The 13331-nt window shown below is 45.4% G+C and overlaps 2 protein-coding genes across 2 annotated transcripts; one reads left to right on the top strand and one right to left on the bottom strand.

The window, feature by feature from the left end:
- The first annotated feature begins 5636 nt into the window (after positions 1-5636).
- Positions 5637-10888, top strand: LOC119353457 (ubiquitin carboxyl-terminal hydrolase 24-like). The gene is made up of 7 exons (XM_037620080.1): positions 5637-5842; positions 6496-7788; positions 7869-8053; positions 8553-8794; positions 9229-9371; positions 10011-10187; positions 10416-10888. The coding sequence occupies exons 1-7, from the start codon at positions 5825-5827 to the stop codon at positions 10602-10604; spliced, it is 2247 nt and encodes a 748-aa protein (XP_037475977.1). The 5' UTR covers positions 5637-5824; the 3' UTR covers positions 10605-10888.
- A 1363-nt stretch (positions 10889-12251) lies between these two features.
- LOC119353458 (protein EARLY RESPONSIVE TO DEHYDRATION 15-like) lies at positions 12252-13325 on the bottom strand. The gene is made up of 3 exons (XM_037620081.1): positions 13231-13325; positions 12805-13115; positions 12252-12695 (listed from the first exon to the last, which is right to left on the bottom strand). Exons 2-3 carry the CDS (start codon positions 13103-13105, stop codon positions 12526-12528), a joined length of 471 nt encoding a protein of 156 aa, XP_037475978.1. The 5' UTR covers positions 13106-13115; positions 13231-13325; the 3' UTR covers positions 12252-12525.
- Between the last annotated feature and the right edge of the window lie 6 nt (positions 13326-13331).

Below are 13331 nucleotides of genomic sequence, written 5' to 3'. Positions count from 1 at the left end.
TCCTGCAAGTCCGAGAAAACTACGGATCTCCTTGATTGAGGTGGGGGACTGCCAGTTGGTGACCGATTCAACCTTGGTGGGGTCGACTGCTATTCCTTCTCCTGAAATAACATGTCCGAGGAATCCGACTTCCTTCAACCAGAATTCGCATTTGCTAAACATGGCCTGTAACTGATGTTCTCGGAGTTTCTCCAGAACTAGACGCAGATGTTCCTTATGCTCTTCCTCGCTCTTGGAGAAAACCAATATGCCATCGATGAACACCACGACAAACTTGTCCACATATTCCATAAATACCTTGTTCATCATGCTCATGAAATACGCAGGGGCATTAGTCAATCTGAATGACATGACGGTATACTCATATAAACCATACCTGGTGGTGAAAACTGTTTTGGGTATATCTTGTTCACGAATCTTCAGCTGATGATACCCTGATCAAAGATCGATCTTGGAAAATACTTTGGCTCCGACTAGCTGATCAAATAAATCATTAATCATCGGCAGAGGGTACTTATTCTTGATGGTCACGTCATTCAATGAACGATAATCTACAACCATTCTCAGGGTTCCATCCTTCTTCTCTACCAAAAGAACTGGGGTTCCCCAAGGTGACGAACTTGGGCGAATATATCCTTTCTCCAATAATTCCTTAATCTGTTGCTTGATCTCTTCCAAATCATTCGGGGGCATCCGATAAGGTCTCTTGGATATTGGGGCTGTGCCAGGTAATAACTCGATCAAAAATTCTATTTCTCTGTCCGATGGCATTCCTGGTAATTCCTCCGGAAATACATCCGGAAAATCTTGTACTACAGGCACTTCCTCCTGAACAACTCCCGTGAGGGAATTCACCTGATTCTTCATCGGTGTGCGTCTAGATACATACTTGATCCTCTTCTGCTCCGGGGTGGTGAGCAAAATCGTCTTGCGGGCACAATCGATGTTCCCTTCAAACTTCGTCAACCAGTCCATGCCTAGGATCACATCGAATCCCTGGGATTCTAAGACTATGAGGTCTACAGAAAAAAAATCATGATTTCTGATGCTGAGGGTTGAATGACAACCTAAGCCCGCCATCATCTCTCCTCCTGGGGAAGGACCTGGAGCGGGGTTCTAAGGGTCCTAGTGGGCAACCCGTACTTTTCCACAACTACCCTTGATATGAATGAATGCGTTGCACCGAAATCAAAGAGTACCAACACTGGACGTGAATTTAATAAAAACTTACCAACCACAGTGTCTGGCTGATCATAGACGTCCTCCACGTTAATGTGATTCACTTCAGCACGAGGAAAAGGGTTGGGCATCTTTGTTGAGCTTCCATTGCCATTGCCGTTTCCATTCCTCTGCTTGGCCTCCGGACAATCGGTGGCATAGTGTCCTGTCTTCTGGCACTTGAAACAGGTGATATGACTCAGATCCTTCTGAGCCAGAGCAGGACGGTGCTGGTTGCCATTGCCTCCATTGCCTGACTTGGAGTTGTTGTCGTGGTTGCGATTGTTTTCATTCCCTCCATGGTTATGTCCTCCATGATTATGTCCTCCATGGTTGTGATGGGTATGTCCTCCCGAGTATGGGGCATAGCGGGCTTCTGCTGAGCTCCGGAGTTGTACTTCCCCTGGCTATACTTCATCTTTGCGGCTATCAATCTGCTGCTGCTTGCCTTCAAGTATGGTGGCCTTGTCTACCAGCTCCTGGTAGTTGTTGAAGGTAGCCACCATTAGCTGCATTCCCAGCTCATCATTGAGTCCCTCGAGAAACTTCTCCTGTTTAGCGGCATCTGTGGCCACATCATCTGGGGCATAGCGAGATAATTTGTTGAACTCATCAACATACTGCCCCACAGTCTTATTTCTCTAGAGATGCAAGTTGTCCACATCAGCAACATTCCACCTCAGCAAATCAATTTAGCCTGGTCAGCAATCCACCCACAAATCCACAAATCATTGATACATTTTTTCTTTGCTTAGCCATCCCATGGTCACTGAACCGACTTGTCTCTTCCTCTTTCGCCTTCCACATAACTAGCAAACTTTCCGTTCTACGGACCACTCTCCCGCACCATAAAAATCCACCAGCACTAGCTTGTGCCCATTGGGCCCGCTGCATCTTGAACCTTCTTCATTCTCCACTCCTCTCTCGATCCCTACGTCTTCATCTCTCCGCCTACCTTTCTGCTCTATTGATGGCTACCACGCGGCACGCCTCCGCCCTCAGCTCATGTCGCCCATGTGTGCCTTGCCGCATAGGTAGTGGTTGCCTACGATCTACCGCCGCATCGGCAGCCTACCCGGAGAAGCCGCGAGCCGTGTCATATTCTCGCCATCACCCGTTTGGAAGGTGGGAGGTGCCTGGTGCTCTAAAAGATCCGAGGTTAGATTTGGATTTGTGATTTTGCCATCATGAGTTCCAATTCAACAAATGAACGTTGAATCCTATTTCCTTTCACTGACTCTTGCGATTGGCTCTTCAGTAATAATAAGTCAACATCAGATTGGATGTCACACCCTGACTCGCCACCGGTGTCCATGCCCAAGAATAAACCCTCTCGGGCGGCAGCGAGGCACTGGAGGAAGCAGTCGACGCACATGTCGCTCAACAAGGCGAGACCAGTGGAGGATAGGCGGTAACACACATTCCTTCCGTACTGGCAGGGGGGTCCTCACGGCTGCAGCAACTACGTCCCCGTGCAAACTGTCGTTACCGGTGCCAGCGTGAAGTTCAGGTTATGGGTCCTGACCATCATCCCCGTGGACTCCCCTTTCCCCATCACAATCTTTTGTAGTGGTATACTTCTCACAGAGATGTAATTATTAATTAAAAATGGTGGTTTGCAGTATCGTACATCATGTTAAAACAGTATCTTGATTCTTCCTGGAAAGGGGCACCGATAAACAAAATAACTCAAGCAGTTTGGAAGTGATGTGTTAGTTGGTGCAGTCTAACTCTGAACTTTATTCTAACTTTCATTTTCTTACTGAATATAACTTCCCACTCACGCAGCCATCTGAAGGTATTCTTTGATGCAACCTATTTTTCTAGAAAAGGAGGATGATCCCCGGCCTCTGCATCTGGGCGATGCATACGACCACTTTATTAATTATGGATGTGCCTTTTATGAATGACAGGAGTATTTTGATGTTTACAGGTCACTTTTTTCTTTACTCTGCAGTTTCCTTTCTATGAGTTTCATGTGTTAATATACAATGTACTTGGCTTCAACATGTATGCATGCCGCTACTGACTCTCCTACTTATAGTGATGTCAAATGTTAGGATAATGAAGGAAGGTAAAGATATTTTTCCCTGCCATGGCTGTATACACAGTGTCCGATGGTATTTCCATGTATCCCTATTTCTCGAATAGCTTTATGTTTTAAAGGTAATAAAACCTTATTTATTACACAAATGCCAATTTATGCATTGAGGAATAGCATAATGAATTGAATATGAAATGTTTGGTTCACACTCGATATATTGGTGGGCGAGAATGTAGATATAAATGGTTATGCATAGTATAAAATTTAAAATTCTAGAGAAGTCCAGATCTCGGTTCTTCTCCTTTTCTCATTGTGTCTCAACTCTCAACTACAAATTCTTCTGCATATGAATGTATGAACCTTGAGAGTCGAGGTACTTTTTTTTGCAAGCTTGGCACCACCTTGATGATTCCATTTTTGTAAAGATAATCACCCATTCGTGGATTACTTTGTTAGTTTTTTCTGCAGAGTTATGCTATCCACATATGTTTACAAGGTGAAGCCTTACGACTCTATCATGACTAATGCCATTTGTATGACATTTTTTACCTCATGCGAGATGGATACAAGTAAATGTACATGGGAGCCCGAGCTCTAATGGATATTGCGCATGGTCAAGACTTGGGTTTATATGGTATACCAAGGTGGTGATGTTTCTGTTGTAGCTTGAAAGTTTTTTCCCTTGCGATCGCACAGACTTGGTATCTTATAGTGAAGCTTTAAACCAGTTGGTTCCATGGGTGATGACAATATAATCCTACATTCTGATTGTTCATTTATAGTCCAAACTTTGAACGAAATAAGTAGAAGGATCAATATTACTTACCTATGTACCACTATAGTCATGTATCATTCCAAAGATCGTTGTCAAACCAAAATCATTTTCAAATTATTCTGTAAATCTTTTTAGGACACTCAGTTTGCATAGTAAAACATCAATTTTAGGCAATATTTTCCCGCAACAACGTGCGGGGAATCATCTAGTATACTCAACATCATAACCTGCCATCCAGGTTTCAAACAATTATAACCATATTAGAGAGGGAAGCGATACTTAATCGCAGTCCAGCTACTAATTATGTAAACATAGAGTTACCGTTGCTATTGCACTATACTAATGTGGCTAGTCTCTCGTGTTATTTACGCTTTCACTCTTCTTTTCTTTCTTTTTCTTTTCATAAATAACTTCCGATCTATTCATCAAGCATCATGGTAGTACAAAGGACACGAGAAGTAAACAAAATTAGATCCTAAGATCACCTAGCGACAACTACAAACACTGGAGCGAGCCGAAGGTGTGCCATCATCATCGCCCCTCCCTCACTAGAGTCGGCCAAACCATGTTGTAGTAGACAACTAAGAAGTCGTCGTGCTAAGGCCACAAAGGACCAGCACACCGAAACAACAATTGCTGCCGATGAAGAGAAATGTAGATAAAAAGGATCCAATCAGTACACACATGAACGCAAAAGGATGAAGATCGGATCCACCGAAGACAAAAACCGACCAATTCACATGAGATATGCCGGAGATACACCCCACACGCCCTTGACCGATGCAAGACACATCATTGGGACGAGGGCTAGGCGGGGAGAATCTAATTTCATCTTCAAGAAGTCATCGTCGCCGTCTCGCCTTTCATGAAATTCCAATATACAGTGACAATGTGGTAACGGAGATTACTAATTAGTACCATCGCATACAAATTTTGTTGGCAGAAAATGTATACTATTTTTCTGAACAGAACTAGTATGTATTGGAGGCCTTTTTCATTTAGAAAATGTTTTTTCAAATTGTTTGAATTGCTTACCACATGTATCATATGGTTTTAAAAATGGTTTATCTATGTCACATCTAGATATGCTCTAGTTATTGCATATTTAAGTGACTCAATCAAATTAGAAAGAAAAAGAAAATAGACTAATGAAAATGCTTACACGAATCTTCACGTAAAATCAATGGTGTAGGAGTTAGAGGTGCAATACTTAGAGCACATCTTTAGTAAAACTGTTTTAGAAAATGTTTCTGTTTTGACAATTTTGACGAAAATAGTGGAGTAGAAAGGAATTTTTGTATTGGGAAAATGATGGCACGGCACCGCAGGGCACCCAATGAGACCGCGCGGCGCAGCGGAACGAGGCCATAAAACCCCAGCGGCACGGCCCACCACGGGGTCGCCGCCCACATAGGCAACAGCCAGCCCTCCCCCCACACGCCCCCTTCCTTCCCAACTCCCTTCTCCCCACGCCTAAACCACACCGAGTCCAAACCCTACGCCCTCGCCTCCGCCGCCGGCCCCGCGGCCCCCCCCGCCCGGCCGCGCCTCTCGCTGATCGCCGGCCTCCTCCCCGTCCCCAGCCCCCCGCGCCGCCGCGCCGCGCCGTTCCTGTGGCCGGCAGGGCAGCGCGGCCGCCGGCATCTAGGCGCCACCCCCCGCGGCCGGCCGCCCCCTTTGATGTCTCCCGCCCGCCGCCTCGGCTCCCTCTGCTCCCAGGCGGCTCCCCGCGCGGTCAGCTCCACCCCCACACCCGCCCAGTGCACGGTCCCCTCGCCGCAGCGGAGATGAGCGGCGCCGACAAGGTATAATACATCCCATCCATACATCCGGCCATCCGTGCGTTCGTGCGCATTCACATCGATTAATCGCGTGATTTAATTAATCCTCGATGCTGCCGCCGTGCTCGGCCGCCGCATTAATTACGGCGGGGGCGGTTTCTAGTTGGGTGGCCTGAGTGAATTGATGCGGTTTTGCCGTTTTGGAGCACTGTCTAGCCTGGCTGATGTGATGCTACCGTGTGTGTCAAGCATGCTTGCGGCACTAGATGCCGAAGCACTGATGATGTAGGCTTATTTGGTGGTTACCTAGATGATCAGTGCTTTTAAGTGTTGTTGCTTGGAGTCGTGTGGAGTACACATTATGGAAGTGTGTATGATCAGATGGGATCCAGAGTTGAGTTTCCTTAGGCCAGACGGCCAGCGTGAAAGTTGTATAGAAGCGGTTAAAGATACACCTTTTCTAGCAATTTAACACTGATATCTTGATATAGTGGTTGTTTGGACGCGACGCAAGCCGCTTTAGTACAAAATTTTCAGGTGTGGTTAAAGATACACTTTTTCTAGCAATTTAACACTGATATCTTGCTATAGTGGTTGTTTGGACGCGACGCAAGCCGCTTTAGTACAAGTTTTTCAGGTAGTCATTTGTTCTCATCATAGTTTCTTCTGTAATGCAGGTTGTGTTGTTTGGGTCCTTCACGGAGGATGAGACTAAGTTGTTCCAGGGGCAGCCTGCTAAAAGTGAGGAGAAATCATGGGAACTGCCTGAGATCCAGTTTGGTTCACTGAATTTTTCTGTGCTAAGTTTAGAGAAAGCATCGAATGCTATCACTGAAGGCTCTGCTCATTCTCCAAAGCCAACTTATGGCCATACAAAGGATCACGCTGGCAGTAATAAGAAGGAAACTGTAACATCTACCTTACCAAATGGTGGACCAGTGCTGTTCAATGGACTTCCTGCCGAAGTTTCTCCTAATAATGGTATTCTCAAGAATGTGAAGTCTGAAGCTTCGGTCCCTTCAGCTGGGCCTGTCAGCAATTTAAAGGAGAACAAAGCAACGGTTGCTTTAGCTGGCCCTGTAAACAATGTAAAGAAGACTGAAGCTCAAGTTCCTTCAGCTCGTCCTGTCAACGATGTAAAGAAGAATGAAGCTCTGGCTCTTTCACCTGGGCCGATCAACAATGTAAAGAAGGACGCTACAGTTCCTTCAGCTGGGCCTGTCAACAATGTAAAGAAGGACGCTGCAGTTCCTTCAGCTGGGCCTGTCAACAATATAAAGAAGGCTAAAGCCACGGCTCCTTCAGCTGGGCCTGCCAACAATGTGAAGAAGGTTGAAGCCACGCCCCCTTCAGCTGTGTCTGCCAACAATGTGAAGAAGGCTGAACCTACAGTTCCTTCAGCTAGGCCTGTCAACAATGTGAAGAAGGCTGAAGCTACGATTCCTTCACCTGTGCCTGTCAACAATGTGAAGAAGGCTGAAGCTACGGTTCCTTCACCCGGGCCTGTCAACAATGTGAAGAAGGCTGAAGCTACGGTCCCTTCACCCAGGCCTGTCAACAATGAGAAGAAGGCTGAAGCTACAGTTCCTTCACCTGGCCCTGCTAACACTGTAAAGAAGACTGAATCTGTGGTTCCTTCAGTTGCGCCTATCAAGAGCATTAGCAGTTCAACACCAATTGAAGGGCCAGGGCCGCACCATGATGGTCTCAGATGTACAGAAAGCAGCAGTTCAGCTATGTTAGTAACTGAGAATGGAAGCACAGGTGCTGATGCACCTATTATTGCAGCTCCAGCAGATGATTCCGTCACAAGTTTAAATAAGGAAGACTATCAGAATAAGCCGTTGCTTCCTCATGGTTTGAAGAATACAGGAAATATATGCTTCCTGAATGCAACTTTGCAGGCTTTCCTTTCATGCTTCCCTTTTGTTCAGCTTGTACAAGGCCTGAGGAACCGGAGTATACCTAAGGTACTACTACCTAAATTAATCAGTTCAATGTCCTCTCTGCTGATTTCATTGGCTTTTGTTCTGACTACTGCTAATTTTAGGCTGGCTACCCTACTCTGAGTGCATTCATTGAGCTCGTCTCTCAGTTTGATGTACTTGACGAGTCTACTATGAAAGACGAGAGGTTTGCTTTAGTCGCTGCAAAAGTAATCAATCCTACCATGTTCGATCAAGTTCTGAGAAATTTTACTCCAGATGTACCGGCTGGAACATCTGCTCGGCCAAGGTAAGTTGACGCTGTTCTTGGTTATTAATTTTTGAAGTGAAATTAATGAAATGTGATGCTAATTTTGGGCTGTCATAGGCACTACTTGAGAATAGCATTCTTTTTTCCTGTTTGTGCTTATTTTTGCCTTTTTGGCATCTTTTTGTATAGCAAGACATGATCCCATCAGTATCATAATATATCCTGTTTGTCCTTTACTAGAATCCTAATTTGACATTGAAACTATAACTAATGCTTATGAGCATGATGAACTTCACTAGAATCAGAAGCTTCCCAGTAATATCTTATTCTTGAAACTTATGGAACATTGAACTGAGATAGATGCCATCTTAGGCTCTTAGCTTGAAATTGGTTCAAACAATATATTTTGCTGTATTGAATGCATGGACATTATGCATGCTGGTCTGATTTTGTGTTACTGTAAATATCATGTGTTAAAATTTATTTTCCTAGTAACATGGCTTCTTAATTCAGTTTATGATGCTTTGCATTTCTGCAGACAAGAAGATGCCCAAGAGTTCCTAAGTTTTGCCATGGATAGAATGCATGATGAACTGTTGAGGCTTAATGGCAATGGTTCAAATTCAAAGGAAGGTATGGTTGTTTCTTCTGATGATGACGATGCCTGGGAGACTGTAGGTAGGAAGAACAAATCTGCAATCATGAGGACACAGAGTTTTGTTCCCTCCGATCTAAGTGCTATTTTTGGAGGCAAGCTACAAAGTGTAGTGAAAGCTGCAGGTAACTGTTTCTTGTGCTGAGAAATTTCAGTTCTTTCCTTTTAACTCTGATCTATCAACTAGATGCCCTTTTGGGAAGGTTTTATCTCCTGATTCTAGCTATATTTGTGCTCGTGTGAAGTTTTCCCTGGAAATACTAGTAACTTAGCTTGTAATAGAAACGATGTTCCCTAAACATGCAGAAGTGCTGTCAAGGAAAAGACATTTTTGCTTATCCTTGAACTTTAAATAAAAACACGTCAACTGTTCATTTGTGCAAAGAAGTTTCTTATCATTGTTGTCAGAAATCCTGCATTAGATTTGTGTCGGTTATCTGAAGCAAATTCTCACTGTAAATTGAAATCATTAGCGTTGTTTGGTAAAAAATGAGGGAGTTTCAGTTATGCAGTTTCTTACCCTCATTTTGTATCTTCTTTTCGGATCCATTCATTATAGGTAACAAAGCATCAGCAACCGTTCAGCCTTTCCTGCTGCTCCATCTTGATATATTTCCAGATGCTGTTCAAACGCTTGACGATGCACTTCATCTGTTTTCCACCCCTGAATCTTTGGAAGGATACAGAACAACTGCTGGAAAGGTTCTTACTGAAATCTGTGCTCAGTAGTTTTGACTCCTGAATTTTGCAATTACTTAGCTCGTCAGAGAATTTGCTTACATTATTTCAGAATTATATTACATATAAGGGACATCATGCATTCTGCATTAGCGCCATTCATCTCTGATGCATTATATTATAAACTACTTCCTCCATTCCTAAATATAAGACCTTTTAGAGATTCCACTATGAACTAGTACATACGGATGTATATAGACATACTCCCTCCGTCTGAAAATACTCGTCATCAAAATGGATAAAAAAAGATGTATCTAGAACTAAAATACATCTAGATACATCTCCTTTTATTCATTTTGATGACAAGTATTTCCGGACGGAGGGAGTACTTTATAGTGTAGATTCACTCATTTTGCACCGTATATAGTCTATAGTGGAATCCCTGAAAGGTCTTATATTTAGGAACAGAGGGAGTACCTGATTAGTTGGTTGGTTGCCTTCTTTGATCTAGATCTTAGTACTCTGTTGATACCGCTATAATCTGAAACTAGGTTGTTGAACTATACCTATGTACTGTACACCTCAGTGCAACAGTATGGTTCTCTTCACAATTATCCTTTTGAAATTAGCTATAATATTGACTGATGAAACTTGATCTTGCAGGCCGGAGTGGTGACAGCTAGGAAATCATTCAAGATACATGAACTTTCAAAGATAATGATACTGCACTTGAAGAGGTTCAGTTATGGAAATCGTGGGTGTACTAAACTGTACAAGCCACTCCACTTCCCTCTTGAACTGGTCCTCAATCGGGATCTGCTGAGCTCACCATCATCAGAGGTGATAATTTCCTTGACACTCAATTTTATTATTGCCAATATAGTTGGTATATCTACTATTTGGTCAATTATGCTTTTATCATCTTGTCTTCTTTATCCTTGATGACTGTGTGGGATTAGACTTCTTTATAAGTTTGTACAGCCCTTTGTAAAATCAGATGTAACAGCTGTTTCTTGGTTATTACACATTTATTACTTCATCTAACATCTCGCCTTTGGTCGAGTGCAGGGTAGAAGATACGAGCTCGTTGCAACCATCACTCATCACGGGAGCGGCCCGTCCAGGGGCCATTACACCGCTGATGCAAAGCGTGACGGTGGGCAGTGGCTTCGGTTCGATGACGGCCATGTCATGCCCATCAACGTGAACAAGGTCTTGCATAACCCAGCGTATATCCTGTTCTACAAGCAAGTTTAAGTCTGGTGTTACCATGCGGTTGATCGCACCCTTCCTCTCATTGCTGGAACAGTGAGTTATACTGTCTAACTATGGTTGTGTTAAATGGTAGCTGCCGTGTAACCGCAGAATCGAGTGTGTCAAGTACCCTGGTTGCGTGACCCTATTTATATATATGCCTGGTAACGTAGTGATGAGGGGGGTGGGCATTCCCGCCCAGCCCATTTTTGAGGTCCTGTAAAATGCACCTGCTCATCTTGGTAACCATGAGGTTGCTATTCATCCTTTGTGCTCGTGTTATGGCGATGTGATGTGTGCACTTCTTTACATTTTAGGCGACCTAATTGAAAGTGGCCAGTCTTCGGCTGCCTCACTCACGATTGGATGACCGACCATGCGCCATTTCTTCTTGAAATGCCGGCATCTGGGTTTTGTCGATCTCAAAGCTTTAGCAACCAAAGAGAGCCATTTCTTCTCGAAAAGCTGGTATCTGGTTTTTGTTGATCTCATACCTTTTAGCAACCAAAGAGAAAGAACAGTTGCAAGAGTCACTGGTCAATTTGGCAAAGCTTGAAAGCATTTCCATTTCAAGGTGTTGAATCCTGGTCATCAGTTCTTCCAGCAGCCAAACGTCAGTGCTTTATTATTTGACGTATGGCATGTATAGAAGACTTTGAACAACGACCTCTCTCCATACGTGCAGACCACTAACCCATTCAAACTAGTATCCACTTGCGCTGTGCTCGGCTGGGTGGCTTGACCTTGGTACTACCTGACAGTTGATATCTCGTGACGGCCAGTGTTCTCCTTCCTGCTGCTTATTGCTTTCCTTCCACTTCAGACAACCATACATTGACACATGCACTCTTGCAGCATCTTAACTTGTAAGCCAAGGCATTGTACAATGCAAGGCGTTCAGCGGAGGTGCTTAGATAAATAAACCACTGTTTCTTTGAGCACCGGTGCTTATTTGCATAGGGTAGACGATTAATTAGACGTCTCATATAAAATTAGGCACTGGTGCCAGAAAAACCAGGTTTACAAGGCCTAATGGTGGCAGATGATCAAGTAGCATGCCTGTATTTCCAAGTTCCGATGCGTGTGATGAACCGCTCAGTCAGAAAGAGAGGCACGGAGAATGCAGAGCCCTGTTTGTTTCAGCTTCAATTGGCTTCAAATCATATGCGGGTTCGCTTCGCAACTGAAGTAAACTTGGACATGCTTCAGGCAATTGCACCGAGAATGGTCCGAATCCAGATTGATTTTTCCTACTAGAATCTTCTCTCTAAAGCTGAAACAAACAAGGCCTCTGTATCGGAGATCAATCTAAAAGCAGCTTCTTGTTTGCCCTCTACTACCTGTTGTACACAGGTATCTTGCTCAACAAAGGTGTTTTCCTCTTATGCGCAGAGGACAGAGCGATCTCTGCCAGATACCTTCTTGATCAATCCACTTCCAATTTAAGCTCTTGATGGCCAAATCGGACCAAGGATCTCCCTCGGAAACCTTCTTGATCAATCACTTCCATGCTAAGCTCTCCATGACAAAATCAGACAGTGATCTCTCTCCTTCTATTTTAAGCCCTTCATGGCAATCACAGACAGTGAAGAATCATGCACAAAATCAGGAAAAAAACACAGTGGAAGCAAAGCCAAAAGAGAGAAGCACTTGAGAAAAGGTCCAGCGTTGGACCTGATTACCATCTCATCATATTACACATGATCTTTTTTTTTTGGCTTTTGTTCTTGACCCATTTCTGGACACGGGAGGAGGGAAGGGAGATCACTAGCTAGCAAGCAGGGGCCTGCAGTTTGTTTTCCCCTTCATTTTTCAGCTGTATACACAGATGCAGGGAGAGACTAGACTGAACCCGACTGAACTGAACTCAAGGTTACACTACACAGCAGCAGCGGCGGCGGCCAAGGGCCGGCCCGTTTAGCTTCTAGCGCGGCTGGTGGATGGCGCGGCGGGCGCCGCCGCCGGCCCTGGGGCCGACGTGCTGCGCCGGCTTCTCGGCGTGCCTCATCGGCGCCCAGGCTGGCGCCGGGCCGCCGCCCCTCGGCGAGTTCACGCTCAGCGTCTTCAGCACCGCGTCCATGTCGCCGCCGAACCCTGCAAATTCAGAGCGATCAAGTTCGCTGGTCAGCTTCCGGCTGCTGCTATACTACCTCTGCCCCGGTGAGGAGGAGGAGATGGACAGACGGTGGGAGGTGTACCGTACCTGCTGGTTTGTAGTGGTAGAAGTCGGGCTGGGGCTGGGGCGACGGCGGGGAGTAGAAGAGGTCGTCGGCGTCGAGCAGGTCGACGGAGTCGTCGGGGAGGAGGGCGGCGACGTCGTCCACGTCGACGTCGTCGGCGAGGTCCTCGTAGAGCTGGTGCTGGCGGAACCAGTGGTCGCGGAACCAGGCGGTGGTCTTGACCAGCTCCCACCACTCGGGCGAGTAGTCCTCCACCTTCTTGAACGCCGCCGGGATGAACATGGGCGCGTCCGGGTTCAGCGCCGACATCGCCATGGTGCTCATGATCACCTCACTACACGCAGAAGCAAACCAATCAGCTTCCGATCATCATATCGATCGGTACTGTAACCACGCCATGGCCACCACAGATCTGTGCATCGCGGCCAATTCCCGGCGTTCTTGCTTACCTTTTCTCTGCCGTTCGTCGGTCGTCGGGGCGGACGAAATATCTCTCGTGGTTATCTGGGTGGAGACGGGTGGGATTTCTGGGGTGTTTCGCCGTGCCCGT

This window comes from Triticum dicoccoides, chromosome 2A (assembly GCF_002162155.2).
Source record: "Triticum dicoccoides isolate Atlit2015 ecotype Zavitan chromosome 2A, WEW_v2.0, whole genome shotgun sequence".
NCBI lineage: Eukaryota > Viridiplantae > Streptophyta > Magnoliopsida > Poales > Poaceae > Triticum > Triticum dicoccoides.
Note: the sequence above shows the minus strand (reverse complement) of the source record. Positions and strands in the feature narration are given on the sequence as shown.

Bases quoted from the DNA above. Each gene is read 5' to 3' on its own strand.
- LOC119353457 (XM_037620080.1), top strand. The intron at 8,054-8,552 runs GTAAGTTGACGC...GCATTTCTGCAG, and splicing joins GGAACATCTGCTCGGCCAAG to ACAAGAAGATGCCCAAGAGT. The intron at 9,372-10,010 runs GTTCTTACTGAA...TTGATCTTGCAG, and splicing joins ACAGAACAACTGCTGGAAAG to GCCGGAGTGGTGACAGCTAG.
- LOC119353458 (XM_037620081.1), bottom strand. From the start codon at position 13,105: ATGAGCACCATGGCGATGTCGGCGCTGAACCCGGACGCGCCCATGTTC. The intron at 12,696-12,804 runs GTACGGTACACC...CTGAATTTGCAG, and splicing joins CTACCACTACAAACCAGCAG to GGTTCGGCGGCGACATGGAC.